Raw genomic sequence first — 20,970 nt, 5'->3', positions numbered from 1 at the left:
TTGACATCTCCGGTAGGGCTCCCATCAGACCCTCAGCATTCAATTTATGCAGCACTGAGTTATTTTCTTTTTTTTAAATGATTGGCGGAGGCAGTGGGTTACCATGAAGTTAGCCCTAGTAATATATTTAACCACCAAAAGTAAATTCAGATTCTGTGTATTTCACACATCCATAAAAAAGGGACAGGAGGGGTTAGGAACCAGTCTTTCACTCTGGATTATAGGTTTAAAAAGGTTAAAAAATTCCACTATTTGACACAGATTCAGTAGCCTATATGAAGGGAGGTGTATGTGTCAGTCCAGTTTTTAGTGAATAGGTAAATGTCTATATAAATTAAAACACCTGTGGCAGTGTGAGCAGAGGAGCCAAGGACTGACTAGTCATGGAAACAGCATTATCTTATCCCTACAAGTGCACTTTCCAGATTAAAGTTGAGGCATACTGACAGAGCAGTGCTATAGAAATTTTATACCGTTGCCTATGATGTACCTCTTTTTTGTCACCTTTGTCCAGCTTGTCCTTATCCATCCCTCCATTAGCGCAGGTCAACGCCACATCATTCTATTTTGTTGCAAGCACGTTCTTTCCATTTCTGGCCAAAGACTTTTGTCATGGGATTGACACAACACTTTTTTGGTCTGCCTTGTGGTCGCTTGTGGTCTCCGAGAATCCAGTCACTGACAACAATAGGTTGTCCACCTATTGTCTTGCCTGCAGACTACATGACCCGCCCATCTTTGCTTTGCATCGTACATAGCCTGCACTACATTGGTCACCTCTGTTTGCCTTCTGGTCACCTCGTTCAGTATATGATCACTGAGAGATATCTTAAACATTTGCCTTTCCATTGCTTTCTGGGTGACAGCGAATTTTTCTTCTTCCGCTTTCGTTGTTGACCAGTTTTCTGTTCCATATATCACTGCTGGAGGAACAGTGGAGTTAAACAGTTCTTTCCTTTTCTTGATCATCCATTAGAGATGAGATAACTCATTCGAAGGGGAATGCAGTCGGAGGCGAAAGGCAGGGTGGGGCAGCTTTTAACAAAATAAAGACGTCTCTAACGGATGATGAACCTCTTTTTTTAATTAAATTAAAGGCCTGATATTTTTTTCAGGCCTGCTGAGTACCCACAACTCCTGTGGAAGTCAATGGTAACAGTAGGTGCTCAGCCTGTATGAAACAGAGTTCTAAATCTTCAGTATCCAGTGTCTTCTACAAGTGCAAAGTTTGCTTTGAGGAAAGGGCAGGGTAGGGCTGCCAACTTTCCCGTTTTTCAAAGCTGGACACTGCACCCCTGCCTCCTCCCCCCCCTCCCCCATCACTTGCTTCCCTCCACCCCTGTCGCTCCCTCCCTCCGTCGTCGTTCACTCTACCCTCTCTCTGGACTCATGTGCTGCCTTCGGAGTAGTGCTTGGAGGAGCTGACACGGAGCCTGCCAGCCTGCCCAATTGGGGCACAGCAGGATGTAGCGAAGGGGAGAGGGTTGATCCCAGGAGTGAGGGGCTGGAGAGCCAGGGCTCTGAGAGGCTGAGAAGGAGGAACGGGCTGTCACAGGTGGTGAGCCTGGCCGCTGGCCCTGCTCCTCAAACACCGTGCATTGTCAGGATCCCGCCTCCTCCAGCAGCAGCTGCTCTTCCCTCCCTCGCAGCAGTGGAGGCTTATTGCGCTTACTGTAGTAACCAGACTTTTGGTGTCTGGTCAACAGTAGTGACCGGACATTGCACAGGTCCCCTTTTGACTGTACTTTCTAGCTGAAAACTGGACACCTGGCAATCCTAGGGCACGGGAAAATGGCTAGAAATTAAAGATTTATACATACCAGACCGAGTGGTCTAGGTTTTACCTTGCATGATATGCAAAGTACTTCATTGTTTGGAAACTTATGCTTTCACTTACATATTATTTTGAGTGTCCCAAAATATGTTAGCTTAGGAGTATCTGTAAAGAACCTAAGATATTAAAGCCAGGGTGCCTGCCCCAAAGAGTTTACAATGTAAACTCACATGTGACATAAGATGTGTGGGTTATAAATAAGGGGGGATGGAAGAGGGTTAGGACAGAGGTTGCAATAATATTGCTCAGCAGCACAATTAAGATATTTATGCATCTTTGTTACATCCTTTTGTATATTCACCGGTTTTATACTAGAGAAAACTCACTATTTATATGCAATACTACAAAAGTGAGTGTTTAGGAAAGATTTTATTGAGAGGATGGTGCCTTGGAGAACAGGCTGTGGAATGGTGCTCCTTGCACAGGGACATCATGTAAGATATGGAGACCAGATGGGATGAGGATGTTAGTGGATAGCTAATGTTAGTGGATAGCTTGGGTGCTGTCAGAGAGGTAGATGAGGGCTGAATTGAGCTGTAGCTCACGAAAGCTTATGCTTAAATAAATTTGTTAGTCTCTAAGGTGCCACAAGTATTCCTTTTCTTTTTGTGAATACAGACTAACACGGCTGCTACTCTGAAACCAATGGAAGGATTGTAAGGATGAAGTTTATCTGACCTCTGTGTTAATTAAGCATCCTTTATGCATCCTCAGTTGCACTGATTAACTCTTGTGCAGCTGTGGAGCAGCTGAACTCCTCAAGAGAAGGAGTTTATCTATTTCTTGAGATGGCAATGTAGCTAACATTTTTTCTTAGAATGTCTCATCAACATCTGATGTCTCATATTTCTCAATGTTTTACCTGTCTTCACCCATATCCTATCTCTCCTTGAAGAATATTGGTAGCCTTTGTGATCTTCACCTTTTCCGCCTTTGGTGGCAAAGATTCCCTGGAACTATAAAGGGATAAAAATGTTGTTCCTTTTCTGATTATGAAACCCTAGGGGGAAAAATGCAGGGTTGGCATGGGTTTCCTAAGAAGGGAAATTTCAGCTACTAGGCTATGCTATGAGTTACAAAAAGTTCAGATGTGTGAATACTTCATCTTGATTAGTCCTTAAAGAAATCCCCACACACTCATCTAAATTACAGATCAATCAGTGGAGTGTGCTAGTTAAAAATATTAATTGGACTCTTCAGCTGGACTAAGAATTCTCAGCTGGTATTCTCAAAGCTGGTTAGTTAATGTGGTTACATCTAAAGCCCCTGAAGTGAGCTGTAGCTCACGGAAGCTTACGCTCAAATAAATTGGTTAGTCTCTAAGGTGCCACAAGTACTCCTTTTCTTTTTTTCAAGAAATTATATAACCCAAACAAAAAAAATAAAATAAAAAATACTGATCAGATATCCCCAAAATTATACAAAAGTCTTCAGTATTCTACGATCAGGAGGGAATGTTTAGAGCCAAAAGTAGAAGAATTTCAAGGCATTATAGTTCTTCCATTAATGTGGTGTTCAAATTTAGGAAGATCATTCTGTGCCTCAGTGCATTTCTTGTAAAATGGGTAGGCACTATAGAGATCCATATTTTTTGTGTAACACTGTATTTACATAACAAGGTTCAGTTGTTTTTATTTTTCATGGTATCCTGAGTCAGTGTGTCACACATTTCTCCTTGCTACGGATCTGACTTCAGGTCATACCTCATCTGTGTACTCTTTAATCTGAGTAGAAGTTCCAGAAACATTCCATTAGTTCCTGTTGACAGTGCCAGTGTACATGCTCCTGGGGTTACAAGTCCTACATGAGAAGCCAATATTGGTCTGTAAATTCCACTGGAACTCAACTACTTATGAGGTAGAAATTTCCTCAGAAAAGTCAATATAACTCATAGTTACAACTTCCAAAAGAGGAGACTACCACTTTCAGTCCAGATTTTATCCACCGAAGGCCAGCTCTCCTCTTTCCAGGAAATCTCCTCTGGTAATTTCCTGTCCTGAATAGGCTTGGAGACCTTTATCCATGTCCATAGTCATTCAGCATACTTCAATTAGCTGAGGTTTCACAATGAACAAGACTGAATGGCTTTCAAATTTTCCTGTCTCCACGTGAAATATCAATCTGGTGCTTCAAATACCATTTGCAGGCATACCTTTCTAATTTCTGGAAATCAAGATCATATTCCTCATAATAGTAGCACTCTTTAGATTAATTAAGTAGGAATCCTGTGTATCAAAAACCTGCTTTGTCGTTTTCCTTGGCAGAGTTGTCATATAACAATTGTCAGGTTTCACACTTTCATATCTTAAAATCTATCCTTCAGTTCATTAGTTAAGATACTTCTTTCTTCTAACTTAAAAATGCAAAGAAAATCCATTTATACTCACTAAATTGTGAAAATTCATTTAACTCAGCAGAACAACAACTTTCACAAATCAAATGCTCTACAATTTTATGCGGGTCACAAGACGAGAAGAAAAAGAGATCCTCTTAGGTCACGTCACCATTTTCTGGTTGACTGAGCTTGCCATAGAAAGGCATATTTGAGTCCCAGTCTGCCAGCTCTTTAGATCATGGAAAGATGGAGAATTTTAGGGTAAGATACATGTGGTAGTGCCAGAATAATCTCTTCATTCAAAAAAAGTACAAAACATAGGTCTCCTTGGAGACAGCCACTTCAGCAAAAGGCTACCTTTCCTTGTAAAAGTTTCCAATCTCATTCCTCCTTCCTTTTCTCTTACTGCGCCTGGCTCAGTCTTCCCAGTGCCTCCAAACTGGATGTGAATGAGTGAATGAGAGTAGGATCATTTTTCCCTTCTTGTCTGTTGGTTGGTTTTACAGTATCTATCAATCCATAGGGGTCCTCTGTTCGTTTCTTACATCTGTATTTACAGTATGTACTTCTATTTCCTCAGAGAACTATAATTCTAGGATTATTCAGCTTTGGAAGTTGTTCCCTGGAGGCTTGTGATACACTTCTGGCCATTTATAACCAGAGGATTTGGTGCCAAGATAAGTTAGTAGGCATATGTTTGTGACGCTGGTGGGTGGACCTAATTAAATAAAGCTTCTAGACTGGTGAACATGCTCGTATGATGTGTAAGATTAATTTAAAGGTAGGACAAAACCTTTAAATACTTAAATTCTTTTTAACTGGAAAACCCTAAAAATAGAGCGATCATAATGGAAACCCGTATTAACATAATTACAATAAGAAAATATGAAAGTAGAAATGCCATTATTTTAGTACAGTCAAAGTAGGGTTTTTGTCTTTAAAAATTGCATCATAGCTTCTGAATGTAGCATTATGTAACCCTTTTTATAAAGAGGAAGAAAACATTTTTGTTTGTCCAGGAATAGAGTTGTCTTTTGTACTCACAACAAATATCATTGTTATGTAAATGAATGCACTTCTCCATGTAACCACTAGATGTCACAAGTACTATAGGAGCCTGAGAGGTGACTAAGGGCCTGGTGGAAATTCAACAACATATCACAGGACTTCACATATTTCACTGTTTCCACATGGTAGATGCCAGAAGAATCTGATACAGTGTGATATATAGAAGCAAGGTACAACTGGAATAATGAAATTTCAAAAATAAGCCCTTTTTAAAGGCTGGTTGTAACAGTCCTGTTGGGTATTGTAAATGCCTCAGGTGCACTTGATACTGCTGTTACGTTCCTGGCTTTTGGTTCTAATTTTTATGGAAAGATGGATTGAACTTCAATTTAAGAATATTCGGTAATCCCTCTCAGGACATACTGTAACAGCTGGTATTTCTGTGTTGCAGCAAATTGATTCCATACAGCAGTCAGCAATACTTATGTCTGGATTCTGACAAAAACTTCCAAAGCATTTTAAATAAATTCAGCCAAAGCAAATAACATCAGCAGTGCAAAAATGTAGCTTAATTTGCAAGTTTTTTTTTTTTGGGGGGGGAACCCCGTATTCCACTCCAACAAAATATTAAGCATTTTACTGGTAAGGATTTCATCAGGTCATTTATTTTTCATTAATATATATATAGGTTCTGGAGGGAATAACTTTATGCCATATATACATTTCTTAAATAATAAGGCAGTTTAATTTTTTTTAATATTGAATGTTTTACCATGAAATAAAGAAAATGAAGAATGACATCCAGACTTTTAATATATGGAGTGCGTGGAGTTCAACAGAATTTTTAAGTTTATGTTAGCAATTTTCTTGAGGTATCTGCAGGTTTAATTAGTAATAATGCGTGCATTTGTTGATGAAAATGCCTTTGAAATGTTTACCACATTCATTTTTTGACATGAGACAAAATCTTTAAGTTGCACATAAATCAGAGGTATGTGATAATGATATGAGCTATTGCTTGTATTTTTAACAAGTTCAATAAGCTCATGGAAACTGAAAATCCTGTTCTCTATCAGATAGCTGACATCCTTCAGATAAGGATAGTCATTTGCTGATTGGGGGATCATAACTGAGTTTAGAACTAATATCTTCCTTTATGAAACTTATATGTATAAAAAAGTAAAAATTGAATCTGTGCTTTTTCTTAATTTGTACAGTGTGTCCTTGGCGTAGATGTCAGTATTTTTTTTTTCTAAACTGACGTTTGGCTTCACTTGCATATAGATGTTCTGTAACTCTAGCATCATAAGGAAATCTTTGTCGTCCTTGAGTGCTAACCTTTCTTTTCTCTGTTTCAAATTTTGCATTTGGTATGAATTAATGGAGTTGTCATTGACTTGAAAATAATGCCTTTGTTAGCTATTAATCCAATATATTTGTTTGGGAGTTGATGCATCATTTAGTGAAAACTTATTTTTCTCTTTCCCACAACCTCTTAAGATCAAATCATCAATGTGCTGTCTAATTCAAGTAAAATACTAGATCTTTATTTTTTATATTCTTAAAAATCCATTGTATTTACCAAAAAGTGGATGTTTCTGCTGGTGCAGTAAAGCTTGTGAGCCTTTACGGTTTAAAACAAGTTCTTGGGACTTTACCCTGTATGTGTAATTTAAACAAACAAACAAACAAAATCACTGAAGTCTGAAAGGTAGCATATAAAACATTTTGCTTTTGGTGAACTTAATTTTTTTTTAAACACTTATTTTTATAACAAGTTCAGTTTGGAGCATATTGGCAACCCTGCCTTGTAACTAAAAATGGATTATAATTTATTAAATAAAATCTGACACACAGTCCATGATAAATTATAATACTTATAGAGCGTCTTTTCATGTGTGGAGGACAAAATATTGAACAGTTCCCAAAGGTTATGGCACTTTTGCTTTAACCTTGATAAGAATGTGTGTATACAAGTGTGTCCGGACTATGCACCGTCAGTACCAGGATAACTGTAAAAGAGAACCATTCTGTTTAATAGTGTGGTTATTTTTAAAACAAAAACAAAAAACATCTTTCCTGTATATAGATTCTTATGAAAAATTGGAGCCGTTCTGATTTTTTTTCTTGGATAACTTATTTTCCAGAATCTAGAGAAAATATAATCTTGACTTCAAATCTCTCTGTCCCCACCTTGGTCTGCTCCACTATGAGTTAACACTAGCAGTCTTACCTCTGTAATACAAATCAGCGAAAAAGAAATTCAATCTTATTTTAACATAGTTTTTTGTATTTAAATCTTGGTTTTCATTTCAATTACATCACTCTCATAATGGTTCTCTATTTTTCTGAAAGAACTGATCAGAAATAGGCTAAACGTTTAAATCAGCAGTAATTAAAAAATACATTATCAGTATGACTTTCTAGCAGTAAATATACAGGGTCAGATCCTCAGCTGGTGTAAATAGTCAGTTACATTGAAGTCAGTGGAGCTATGACCATTTATACCTGTTGAGGACCTGCCCCACACAGTATTATTTGTACAATTTCACTTGAAGTTTGGAGCTATGCACCAGGCAGTAAACACAGGTTTTACTTCAGATTCTAAATGAATTGACGAGATATGATGGAATCGGAAGTTAAGTGGAGGCCTTATATGAATTAGTGTTAGAATAAAGAAAAGGAGTACTTGTTGCACCTTAGAGACTAACCAATTACAAGTACTCCTTTTCTTTTTGCGAATACAGACTAACACGGCTGCTACTCTGAAACCTGTTAGAATAAACAGGTTCTTCTGGTAAAGTAGTCATAAACTGTGAGCAATTTAAAGTATTTACTGTTTTGGAAAAAATAGCCCTATTATTTCCAAAATATTTGACATTGTAGGGTTAAAATGTGTAATTTTAGTGAAGGAAATAAATGATTTTTACAGCAGCATAGGATTAAAGACTGGACTGAAGACAACAAACTTGCTTCATCTTGGAAAAAGTCTTAATAGTCTGAATATAAAAACAATGTACTCTCTTGTTTTAATTGAAAGCATCAAATTAAATCAAAAGCTCCTTTAGCAATAATGATTTGACTTGGTCACTAGGAGAGTATTTCAGAGATCTCTAGCCACTCAGATCAAGCTTTAATTTTTTTTGATGTACTTAAGCTGCAATAATTTACGGTTTAACAGTGTTCTTTATTGTAAGATTATATTTCTGTTCTTTCTAGGGGAATCTTGGAGATTGCATAAATCTTTGTAGAAAACTTGGCTGCAGGCAGCTGAACTGAAATTAACTGCTGCCTTCTGGCTGTGGAGCACTATTCTAACTTTCTAGTGTGATAATCTGTAGACTAAATCATGCCAGCTTTATCAACTGGATCTGGAAGTGACACAGGTACGCAAGCTTAAAAGGACTATATGTTCCCCCCCTTGTCTTACTTGTGAAGTTTACAATCTTTATCTACAGAAAGATAATTAATTACAATAATCTAATCAAACACACTTTTAAGTTTAACCTCTTCTCCCCTTACTTAATGTAAATACACTAAACATCACAGTTAAAAAAATAAAATCCTTCCGATTATGTATTCATCAGAGCAATTTCTTTTCAGTCACTGTCTCCTCTTGGGTGTTTGTGGTATTTTTTAGAAAAAGGAATTAAATCATGTTACATGGTTCAGTGTGTGAAAAGGTCTAGGCTGTTCTCTGTTTGAGTTACAGATATGAGTGGAGTTATTTCTGAACACAAACTATTTAGTTTGGATTTTTCTCTTAAAAAAAATAAATTAGTTGTCAGGTGTCACACCCCCCCCCCGCTATCTCACATAAAGGTTCAGTGTCCATCACTGAGTTTATGCGGTGGCAATACAGTTATAAACATTTTTTTCCCTAGCCTTCCAGATTTTTACCCTTTTCAACAATACTAAAGTATCTTGAACGTAGACAGAGGCTTAAGTTCCATCTTGCTGACACTTTTAGGAAGGAAAAATCAAATGCCCAAATACAAAAGGGGAATAACTAGCTAAGCACCATTACTGCTGCAAAGGGTCCACGGGTTATAGTGGATCCAAAAATCAATCTGAGTCAGCAGTATGGTGCTGTTGAGAGAGAGCCAAATGTTGTTCTGGGATGTATTAACAAGAGTGTTGTATGTAAAACATGGGGAGTAGTTGTTCCACTCTCCTTAGCATTGATGAGACCTCAGCTGGAGTAATGTGTTCAGTTTTGAGCACCAGTCTTTAAGAAAGATGTGAACAAATTGGAGAGAGTCTAGAAGAGAGCAACAAAAATAAGATATTTTGAGGAAATTTACTTATGAGGAAAGGTTGCAAGAATTAGACATGTTTAGTCGAGAGAAGAGAACACTGAGGGGGACCTAAATCTCTGAATACGCAAAAGGTAGTTGTGAAGAGGACTGATGACATAAGTCTCTGAATATGCACAAGGTAGTTGTGAAGTGTTTTCCATGTCCACCCAGGGTAGGACAAGAAGTAATTGATTTTGTTTGTGGCAAGAGAGATTAGGTTAGAGATTATAAAAATACTTTCCAGCTCTAAGGATAGTTAAGCACTGGAGCAGCATACTTAGGGAGATGTGATTTCCCCCTCATCAGAGGCTCTTAAGAACAGGTTAGAGGCACATCTGTCCAGGGTTGGTCTAGAAAAGATATACTTAATTGTGCTTCAGTGTAGGGGGACAGACTAGATGATCTCTGAGGTCCCTTCCAGCTCTACATTTCTTTGATCCTATGTACTAATAATACTAAGTATTGTATGTTCAAAGGTGTATCAATCCCAACTAATCTTTATAGCAGCCCTGTGCACTAAATAAGTATTTTTTGATCCCCATTTTAGAGTAGGGGAAACTGAAGCAGCAAGATAAGCAAGGTAAAGTGAGTCATTTTGCCCAAAGACACACTAAGTCAATGACAAGCCAGAATTAGAACTTTGGAATTCCTGTCTCTTAACCTTGTGCTCTTTCCTTTGAATACACAATAAGAAATGGGAGTATTGTGAAAAGAGGAGATTCCAGAATGCATGAGGAGTTGCATTTGGTTACAAGTCTAACTGGATTTTACGGAGCAGAGATAATTTTTTTGCTACAATCCAGATTTTCTACACATAAAATTAAAATTAACCTTTTTCCTTTCCTTCCTCTGGCTCCTACTGCTGTTGCTGGATTTCAGGAATTTGTTCCTCTCCCTCCCCTAATATACCACATTCCACTAGCATGACAGTTGAGGCCAGCTAGTTTGCCCATGTTGATCTCTAGCTTTGAATTCTGGAGGACTAGTTATAGAGTGTTTGCTGTGAAGGATCTTCTGCTTTGGTACTTTCTTGCTTTTGTTCACCTGCCTTTGCTGACCTTCAGAGCACCACTTAAGGTCATTTACTGGTATTTGGCCAAATATTTTCTAGTGTTCAGAATATTTCAAGTAGTGAGCAGAGACGGGCAGTGGAGTGATGGGTGACTGTTGGTATCTGATATAACAGTGTGGCTTACTTTATTACTTAAATGAAATAAATGTATCGAGAGGTGGTGGTGAGGGGAACATAATGAATCTGTGAATAAATAAAATGGCTTGGAAAAAGGTATGAAGAATTAATTCCTCAATATTAAAATGCATGGCTTTTTCTAAAGCACATGTATTGTAATATTTTATACACATGAAGTTCAAAGCACCCATTCATAATTATGATTAATGGCAAAAGCTTAGTTGTCCCCACAAACCCAAGAAATGTATTAATAAGAATGATTATGCCATCTGTGTCTTACTGCTGAAATAATTTTTGACTTTGGGCCAGATACAATTTGTTTAGCACTTCAAGGTTTAAAGTGCAACTCTTTACTCGAGGTTCTGGAGGAAGGGATTATTCTTCCACCCTTTCTGTGCAGGGATGGCAGCTACTGTTTGCAGGATAGGAAGATGTTTTAGGTTTTTTGGGAGTTTCTATCCTGGTTTTAATATAACCCTTCCAGCCCCTGACCAGATACACACTGCTGTCATTTTGCTTCTAGTACACCAGCTCTTTGACTTACATCAGAATGTAGAGTTCTTTTGTCTGTGCTAGTCCTTGGTGAGGGAACACACTTTCTCCACCCCACTATGTAAACATGAATTGTATGTTGTGAGATGTAATAGAATCTGAGCTACTCCAAACTGTGAGAATGAGATCCCTAATTAGTGTGTTGTTTAATGGGGTCAAATAGCACTTGGGCCCAAATTTGCCTTTAAGGTAGGGAAGGCAATTTCATACAAGCAATTAGCCAGGTAAAACACCTAATAATGAAAACAAACCTCTTCACTCCCCCATGTCCTGCACAAGCCCTTACTTAGGTCATGTCTACACTGGCAGAATTATAGTGCTGTTCAGAGAGCGCTGAAGGGAAACTGCTGTTGTGTGTAAATACTGTTGGCTGTCTGCGCAATAGCTTGTTGGCACTTGGAGTGGTGCACCCTGAGCAGCTATCCCACAGAGCACCTCTTTCTCTTCTGCTGCTAAGACTTGTGGGAAGGCAGAGGGGGTCGTGGGGCATCCAGGGTCCTGTCCCAATGACCTGTGATGCATTTCTTCTAATCCCAGCAATTCCTGTGCTTCCGTCGGCATTTGGTGCCATCTTTCAATGGTTTATGTATTGCACGCCCTGCCTCCTTGGGCTGCAGGAATAGATCCTGAGCTGTTCACCAGCATACTGCTCGCTCTAATCAACACGTCACGAGTGGCAGTGGAGTTGTTCCTTAAACTACAAAGGCAAGAGGAGTGCGACGTTGATCTCACCACATGTAGTAACTACGACACGAGATTGCTTGTGGCATTCACGGAGGAGCTCTGCCTTTGGGCTTGGGAAAAAAGCACTGAGTGGTGGGATCACATCGTGATGCACATCTGGGATGACGAGGAGTGGCGGCAGAACTTTTGCATAAGGAAAGCCACATTGATCGGACTGTGTGATGAGCTTGCCCCCAGCCCTGTGGTGCAAGGACATGAGAATGAGAGCTGCCCTGCCATTGGAGAAGTGCGTGGTGATTGCATTGTGGAAGCTGGCTACTCCAGACTGCTACCGATTGGTCGCAAATCATTTTGGAGTGGGACAGTCTACTGTTGGACTTGTGTTGATGGAAGTGTGCAGGACTGTTAATTGCATCCTGCTCCGAAAGATTGTGACTCTGGGCAATGTGCGTGACATTGTAGATGGCTTTGCACAAATGGGCTTCCCTAACTGCGGAGGTGCAATAGGTGGCATGCATATTCCAATTCCAATTCTGGCACCAGATCGCCTAGCCGCTGAGTACATTAATCACAAGGGGTATTTCTCATTGGTTCTCTAGGCGCTTGTAGATTACCGTGGGCTTTTCACAGACATTAACGCAGGCTGTTCTGGAAAGGTGCATGACGCATGCATCTTTCGGAACATTGGCATGTTCAGGAAGCTGCAAGCAGGGACTTTCTTCCTGGACTAGAAGATCACCGTAGGGGAAGTCGAAATGCCCATTGTGATCCTGGGAGACCCCACCTACACCTTAATGCCGTGGTTTATAAAGCCATACACAGGGCAACTTGACAGCAGCAAGGAGCTGTTCAGCAACAGGCTGAGCAAGTGCAAAATGACTGTTGTGTGCTTTTAGCCATTTAAAAGCCCGTTGGCACTGCCTCTATGGGAAGTTGAACCTGGCTGATGACAATATTCGTATGCTGTGTGCTGTACGCTCCATAATATTTATGAAGGGAAGAGTGAAAGCTTCACTCAGAGCTGGACCGAGAGGCTCAGCACTTGGAGGCTGAGTTTGAACAGCCAGAGACCAGGGCTATTAGGATCAGGGATGCGTTAAGGCAGCAATTTGAAGCTGAAAGCCACTACTATTTGTTGCTATGCTCAGGAGTGCAGTGCTTGTAATGCTAGGAGGTGATTGGTGCACATGATGCAATATGTGGGCTTAACATAATTTTATGTTGCTTTGCAGTTCTCTTTTTGCTTTCAATTAATAGAATAAAGAATGCTTTCAAACCAACACAGTTCTTGTATTAAAAGACAACAACTGAAGGAGAGAGTCAAACAAAGAAAACGATCAACAGTGAAGTGGATAGGGGGAAGGGAAGGGAAGGTCCCAGGAGGAGGAGGTGTCCTGGGATGGCTAAAGATCTGTATATGTTCAGGGATCATATCCAACCGTCTCCTTTGGAGTACAATGCAGCGGGTACTGTACTTAAGCAAGGCCAGACTGCAGAGGGTTGGGTGTTGAGTGCAGTGGGTAGTGGGAGTCTTCAGTGCTGGACTGTGAGGGGGAGGACTGGAATGCCGTGGGTATAGACTGGAGCCAGGAGATTGATAAGAGTGCATTGGGTTCTTCTGTCCTAAGTGCAGGACTCTGCACTTGTTCTCGTTGAACCTCATCAGATTTCTTTTGGCCCAATCCTCTAATTTTTCTAGAGCCCTCTGTATCCTATCCCTACCCTCCAGCATATCTACCTCTCCTCCCAGTTTAGAGTCATCTGCGAACTTGGTGAGAGTGCAATCTACACCATCCTCCAGATCATTTATGAAGATATTGAACAAAACCGGCCCCAGGACTGACCCCTGGGGCACTCCACTTGATACTGGCTGCTAACTAGACATGGAGCCATTGATCACTACCCGTTGAGCCCGACAATCTAGCCAACTTTCTATCCACCTTACAGTCCAATCATCCAGCCCATACTTCTTTAACTTGCTGACAAGAATACTGTGGGAGACCGTGTCAAAAGCTTTGCTAAAGTCAAGAAACAGTACATCCACTGCTTTCCCTTCATCCACAGAACCAGTAATCTCATCATAGAAGGCGATTAGATTAGTCAGGCATGACCTTCCCTTGGTGAATCCATGCTGACTGTTCCTGATCACTTTCCTCTCATGTAAGTGCTTCAGAATTGATTCTTTGAGGACCTGCTCTATGATTTTTCTGGGGACTGAGGTGAGGCTGACTGGCTTCATTCTGGCATGCCGTATTCTCCTTTTGATTCCTCTTCTCGCTGTCCCGACACTCCTTCAATTCCTGTTTCTTGGGGTAGAGTGCATCATAACATTAAGCAGAAAGAACTCGTTAGTTGTTCTTGGCTGCTTTCTAATTCTGTGCAGCCATTTAGCCACCAATAACAAAGAGGGAGGCTGGGCTCCCAAGGTCATCTCTGTGAAGTTTAAATGCAACGTTTTACAGAAGCAGTATTGTTTGCAACACAGACAATGCTGATTCAGTGCTTTAAAACACAGCCAGTACTCTCACACCTGTCACTTACTGGCTGACCCCAGGCAAGCACACATGAGCCACAAGACCCCCAAAATGGTGAGTAGCCACAGGGGCAGGGTAAATCAGTCTTCCAAGACCCTGCTGTACACTGGGCATGTGGCTCTTGGGCAGAGCCAGCACTGTAGGGTGGGGCCTGATAACCATTCCTGTCCCCACAGTTTCCACAGGATGTGATTATTATGGAAGATAGCTTGCTGCTGAGGGTGAGCAGGAAATCAAGGGAGGGTCTTCTCCAAGCCTGCACCTTCTGCCCTGGCCCCTATGCGGCTCGCCTATGTGCAGCGATGGTGTGTCTCTCCCCGCCCCACCCCCCGGTAGCACAGTGGCATGCCAGAGTTACCGTTCATGGGGCAAGAAATAAAGCAGCTCTGCGGCAGTGGATTGCCCAGTATGTCCATGAGAGTTTCCTGGACATCTCTGAGGCAGATTGCCATGAAGTGAGGGAGTCAATCAACAGCCTGTTCCGCCGCTCAGACTAGGCATGCGGTGGGAGACAAGCCTGCTTTCTGCAACCCTCCTGCCCTCAACCACTTGTTTCAGTGATTCCCAAAATCAGATCCACTTACTAGGGGCCACCGAAGTATCCACAGTGGTCTTCACAGTGGAGGTGGGGTCGCTGCCGAGTATCACGTCCCGTTCTTTGTAGAACCGTCCGCTCATGGGCTCAGCACTGGAGTGGCGGTTTGCCTCCCATGCCTTGTGCTAGGCGTTCTGCAGCTCCTTCACTTTGACCCTGCACTGCAATGAGTCCCAGTCATGGCCCCTTTCTGTCATGCATTGTGAAATCTGTCAGTAGGTGGTATAATTCCTACGGCTGGAGCACAGCTGGGACACACAGCCTTCTCTCCCCAAATGCTGATGAGGTCCAGCAGCTCAGCATTGCTCCAAGTAGGGGATCACCTGGTGCATGGAGCAGGCATGACCAACTGGAAAGATGTGCTGAGACCACTGCATGCATCACCAAGCAAACAGGAAGGGGACTTTCAAAATTCCAAAGGAATTTACGGGGTGGGGCTGAAGGTTGGTCACCTCAGGGCAAGGCAGTAGAGTTCAAACCGATGACCAGAGAGGTGAGAACAAGCATTGTGGGACACCTCTTGAAGGCCAATCGCAGAGCTGTAATTGACCACGGTGTCTACACTGCCATCGCAGCGCTGTAGCCCCGGCGCAGAAAGCTCTATGCCTCTCATTGGGGTGTTTGTTTTTGTTTTTGTTTTTTTTTTAAAGCGCTACAGCTGTGTAGTTTCTGCGCATTAAGTGGCTTGGCAGTGTGTATATCTCTGGAGTTACAGAGTAGAAAGCTGCTTTAGTGCGCAGAAACTTGCCAGTGTAGACAGGGCCTTAGTTAGCACATTATCTTTGTCATGTCACCTTGTCCTTCCTTCAATTGCTTCCCTGCTCACTTATTATCCTTTTGTTATCCTTTTGGTATGTCTGGAATTATCTTTGTAAGCTCTTCACAACATGGATCGTAACTCTGTAAACTGTTTTGCAAAACACCTGGGAAAGTTTCTGTTGAAAAATATGAGGTATTATATAAATAAATAAATATGAGGTATTATATGTGAGAGTAGGGTAAGCAGTGCTTGTTGCAGCTTCTTCATGAACTTGGTTTTATGAAAGACACACCAAATAGTAATTTCAGTCCCTGCCAACTTGGTCAGAATTTGAATTGGTGACATAGAGGTGAAAGATCCAGTCTCTTTACCAGTCCCAGATCACCAAGTCTTCCCATATTTTCCATCTTACTTTCAGCTTTCTTGGAAGACATTATTATAGTATTCTTAAGTTACACATTTTTAACAAAATAAATGCTTCTAGAGAGACACTCAGAAATGACAATTGTAATTCAGTGTTGTCTTAAAAACTGAACTTCAGTGTATTCCTGGTGATCCATTTCATTATAAACCTTATTGTTGGATTGAGAAAATTTTTGTTTTAAATGAAGTTTAAAGTTAAACTTTGCTCCAGCACTACATAACCTTGCAGCTGCCTGAGAATCTCAAGATGTTCTTTGTTTAAACCTTACTTTCTTTGAATTAATGGAGGAGTATATGATCATTAATTTTACTTTTTGCTTCTTGTTACTTAGTGCATAACTTTTGAAAGGTTTCAGAGTGGTAGCCGTGTTAGTCTGTATCAGCAAAAACAATGATGAGTCCTTGTGGCACGTTAGAGACTTCATGTATTTTCCGCTCCATGCATCTGATGATAAATTTGTTAGTCTCTAACGTGCCACAAGACTCCTCCTTGTTTTAACTTTTGAAAGGGTGGTTTTAATTTTTGAAAGTCTACTTTTTCTGCAGCCTGTTTGTAAAACTGGGCAAATATCTAGATTAATTGATGTACCCCCTTGAAGACCTCTGTGTACCCCCAGGGACTACACGTATCCATGGTTGAGAACCATTGCTCTAGTGGACTGTCAGGTTAGAGGGTTACAGTGCAGTGAAGTCTTGCAACCCTTGGTCAGAGCTGCTGAGATCTACCACTAAAATTTCATATTACAATGAAGTGGTAAAGCCTGTATTTGCTAGCATGAAGCTGTGAATTGTGCTGTATGTTTTATCATGAAATACTCAGAGGATATTTCTGCCAACATTTTCAGGTGTGAAATACTGCCAACATTTTCAGGTGTGAAAGTTGCTAGAGGCTCCACAGCAAATATAACATGCAACTACCTCTAGCTACACCATAGTTCAGGTTACAACACCACTTTCCTAAGTTTCCAGACCACTTGAAGTAAAATCGGTCTGAAAATTGATGCCAGTTGAGACAAAACTCTCATTGGCTTCAATGGGGCCAGGCTGTCATCGTTGATTCTGGAATGATCTCTGTCTCCAGCAGTCAGAGGCATTAAATGGTACGTAGGCTTGCGTTAATATGAAAGATGTAGGAAGTTAAGATAAACCTGGCTAGCAGTAATTGTTATCAGATTTAATCCTTAAAAATTAACCTTAGTGTGATGTAAAAACTGCACCTGAACCTTGGTTACTTTATTAGCAACATCTTCATGTTGGTTAGTAATTTCATACCACTCTGAACAAATTTTCAAAACTTCTCTAAGCGAGTTAATCCTATTAAAAACATCTGTGATAAATTCAATCAGCAATGTGGAATTAAAGATGTGTGCTGTTATATTTACCAATGGTAAGTGTCTTAAAACTATTAAATTACTTAGATACAATCTTACCTTTAAATTGTAACATTTGACAGCTGGAACAGTTTTTACTGTATCTTTTTGAAAGAAGCAGCAAGGAAACTTTAGTTGTGCAATAGCTTCAACCAATAGCAGGGAGAGTTGTTTTTTGATCAAAAGACTTAAAAAGCTGTTTTTGTTAGAAAGCTATAATCATATGAACAGTTTGACAGTTTCTGGTCATGCTGGCTGTCCGTTGACTGGAGCAGACTATTATGTTGTAGTGTAAAATGTAAGAGTGCCAGAACCTAGATTAGCTGCAGAGTATTGTATACATCAATTGTCAGAGGAAACAGAGTAGCAGTTGTGTTAGTCTGTATCTGCAAAAAGAAAAGGAGGACTTGTGGCACCTTAGAGACTAACAAATTTATTTGAGCATAAGCTTTCGTGAGCTACAGCTCACTTCATTGGATGCATTCAGTGGAAAATACAGTGGGGAGATTTATACACACAGAGAACATGAAATAATGGGTGTTACCATACACACTGTAACGCAAGTGATCAGGTAAGGTGAGCTATTACCAGCAGGAGAGCGGGGGGCGGGGGGGAGAGGGAACCTTTTGAAAACATTCAAAAACCTGTCGGAGAACACTTCAGTCTCTTTGGTCACTTGATTACAGACCTCAAAGTGGCAATTCTTCAACAAAAAAACTTCAAAAACAGACTCCAAGGGGAGACTGCTGAATTGGAATTAATTTGCAAACTGGATACAATTAACTTAGGCTTGAATAAAGACTGGGAGTGGATGGGTCATTACACAAAGTAAAACTATTTCCCCATGTTTATTCTCTCTCTGCTACCCCCCCCCCCCCGGCGCGCTGTTCCTCAGACATTCTTGTCAACTGCTGGTAATGGCCCACCTTGATTATCACTACAAAAGGTGTGTGCCCCCCCCCCCCCCCGCTCTCCTGCTGGTAATAGCTCACCTTAAGTGAAAAGAAAAAAGGAGTACTTGTGGCACCTTAGAGACTAACCAATTTATTTGAGCATGAGCTTTCGTGAGCTCACGAAAGCTCATGCTCAAATAAATTGGTTAGTCTTTAAGGTGCCACAAGTACTCCTTTTCTTTTTGCGAATACAGACTAACACAGCTGTTACTCTGAAACCTGACACCTTAAGTGATCACTCTCATTACAGTGTGAATGGTAACACCAACTATTTCATGTTCTCTGTGTATATAAATCTCCCCACTGTATTTTCCACTGAATGCATCTGATGAAGTGAGCTGTAGCTCACGAAAGCTTTTGCTCAAATAAATTTGTTAGTCTCTAAGGTGCCACAAGTCCTCCTTTTCTTTTTGTCTGAGGAACGGTGCTGTGGCTTCTCAGCCCAGCTTCAGGTCAAGGACTGGCTGTTTTACTGTTAGTCCTAAAACTGTTAAACTAAGTGACATTTAGTACTAATAGTCACTGAAAGCCTGCCATGCTAATTTGCAGTTGCTCGACATAGAACAGCTACAAATATTCAAATATTCTTTTGCTCTTTTGTGAAACCTGTGTAAAGGGAATTTAATGTACTCTGGATTTCAATACTAAAAATATATGAAATGTTTGCCACTCATTCAAATCACTGTTGTATTTTGCCTAAACATATCCTTGAGACATTGTCTAATTGACTATTTTGAAATGTGGGTATATTTTCTTACTGATTTAAACACACAACTTTTGCTTGTGCTAAGTGGTATACTCATTAGGTGAGACATTTTTTCCTTCAGTATACTAAGTGATATATCCAGCTTCACAGTAAGTTTTTAATGCCTAAAATACAATTTACATCAACGTCTTTTTGACTGATGCATGAAATCCTACTGATCGCAGAGCCTTTTGATGCACTGTGGAACATAGTATGAAAACTGAGGTTCATGGTAATCAAATTAAGTTTTCCAGTAGCTTTGGGCTCAGTTCAGTAATAAATAGCCTTGACCTCTGCTGTTGGAAGGCTTCATTCAATCCTTAAAGGGAAACTGTTGTTCCTCTTTTGCAACTGTAAAATGCCACATTAGGTATTCCATACCACTCCTCCCCTGTGCCAGTTCCCTCACTCCCTCTTGCAAATGCTGTGAATTTAGAGTTAGTGCATTAAGCATGCTCAGTGAGTCTCTCTCCCAGACAACCTAATGCTGGAGTGAATTTTTTTTTACTATATGCCAGATACCTCTTTGGTGTTGATGAGGACTTAGATGCAAATATTTGGTGAATGAGTCATCACAGCGGATGTCTATACAAGTGGCCAGTCAATTAGTTAAGAGCATTCTGGATGCCACAGTATGCAAACTTCCTTTGCGGGCTTGGGGTGGGGGTAAAGCGACTGGCATTTTTGAAAAGATAAACATGGGCTCTTTGCATGAGAGTTTCCACTGTGTTAGTTTGTGCTCCCTAGGTCACATTAAGTCGGTACTATCATTTTGTTGCTATTGCAGTTTTGCATAGTGTGAATGATGTGATAGGATCATAGAATATCAGGGTTGGAAGGGACCTCAGGAGATCATCTAGTCCAACCCCCTGCTCAAAGCAGGACCAATCCCCAATTTTTGCCCCAGATCCCTAAATGGCCCCCTCAAGGATTGAACTCACAACCCTGGGTTTAGCAGGCCAATGCTCAAACCACTAGGAGTATTTTAAAGTGGTAGTTCACGTAGACTTGATTAATTTTCAGAATATGATGCCTGCTGATGATATGTCTAGCAACTATGTTTTGATCTTCTTAGTTTATTTTAAAACCGCATTGGTGATCAGCTCAAAATAGGCATAGGGACTCTGCAGCATTTTGTCCTCCACTATATGAATGCAAATGGAAATCAACTATTCAGCTCAACTCAGTATTAGGATGACTAGATGCTGTAAAATTGGGACGACAGTCCCAGTATTCAGGGCTTCTTTTTATATAGGTGCCTATTACCCCCCCCACCACTGTACCGATTTTTTACACTTTCTATCTGGTTACCTTACTCAAATGAACTGGTAAATCTGAAATACACACGTTAAGACCAGTAACTGTTTCGAACTGCAAAATATTTACCTCCTGTAGTCAAAGTGGGTTTTAGCCCACAAAAGCTTATGCCCAAATAAATGTGTTAGTCTCTAAAGTGCCACAAGGACTTCTCATTGTTTTTACTAAAACTAAAGGCTTTCATTTTACAAGAAAGAGAACTTAATTTACACCCCCACACACACACTTTTTTTAATCTGGAGAACTCCTATTCAACATTTTCTATCATAACATTATTTTCAGATCGGTTCTCAAATTAGTGTAATTCAAAATAATGAAAGATAGCTACAAACTTTGTTTAAAAAAATTCTGCATGTTGGTTTTTACTGGCCTG

General features: G+C 40.4%; 1 protein-coding gene across 5 annotated transcripts in view; it reads left to right on the top strand.

Moving 5' to 3' along the window:
* The window catches only part of MPP7 (MAGUK p55 scaffold protein 7), a 340,212-nt gene that overhangs the window by 95,637 nt on the left and 223,605 nt on the right, over positions 1-20,970 (top strand). For 3 of the 5 annotated variants that reach the window (XM_084620414.1, XM_084620412.1, XM_084620413.1), the window contains exon 3: positions 8,397-8,563. The exons of the other annotated variants lie outside the window; for them this stretch is intronic. In XM_084620414.1, coding sequence (XP_084476540.1) covers positions 8,527-8,563 — 37 coding nt within the window. In that variant the 5' untranslated portion in view covers positions 8,397-8,526. The remainder of the gene's footprint in view (positions 1-8,396; positions 8,564-20,970) is intronic. 5 annotated transcript variants of the gene reach the window in all.

Source organism: Lepidochelys olivacea (genome assembly GCF_965140295.1).
Source record: "Lepidochelys olivacea isolate rLepOli2 genome assembly, chromosome: 2".
NCBI classification, from domain to species: Eukaryota; Metazoa; Chordata; order Testudines; family Cheloniidae; genus Lepidochelys; species Lepidochelys olivacea.
The sequence above is the reverse complement of the archived record's forward strand: the minus strand, read 5'-3'. Positions and strand labels throughout refer to the sequence as shown.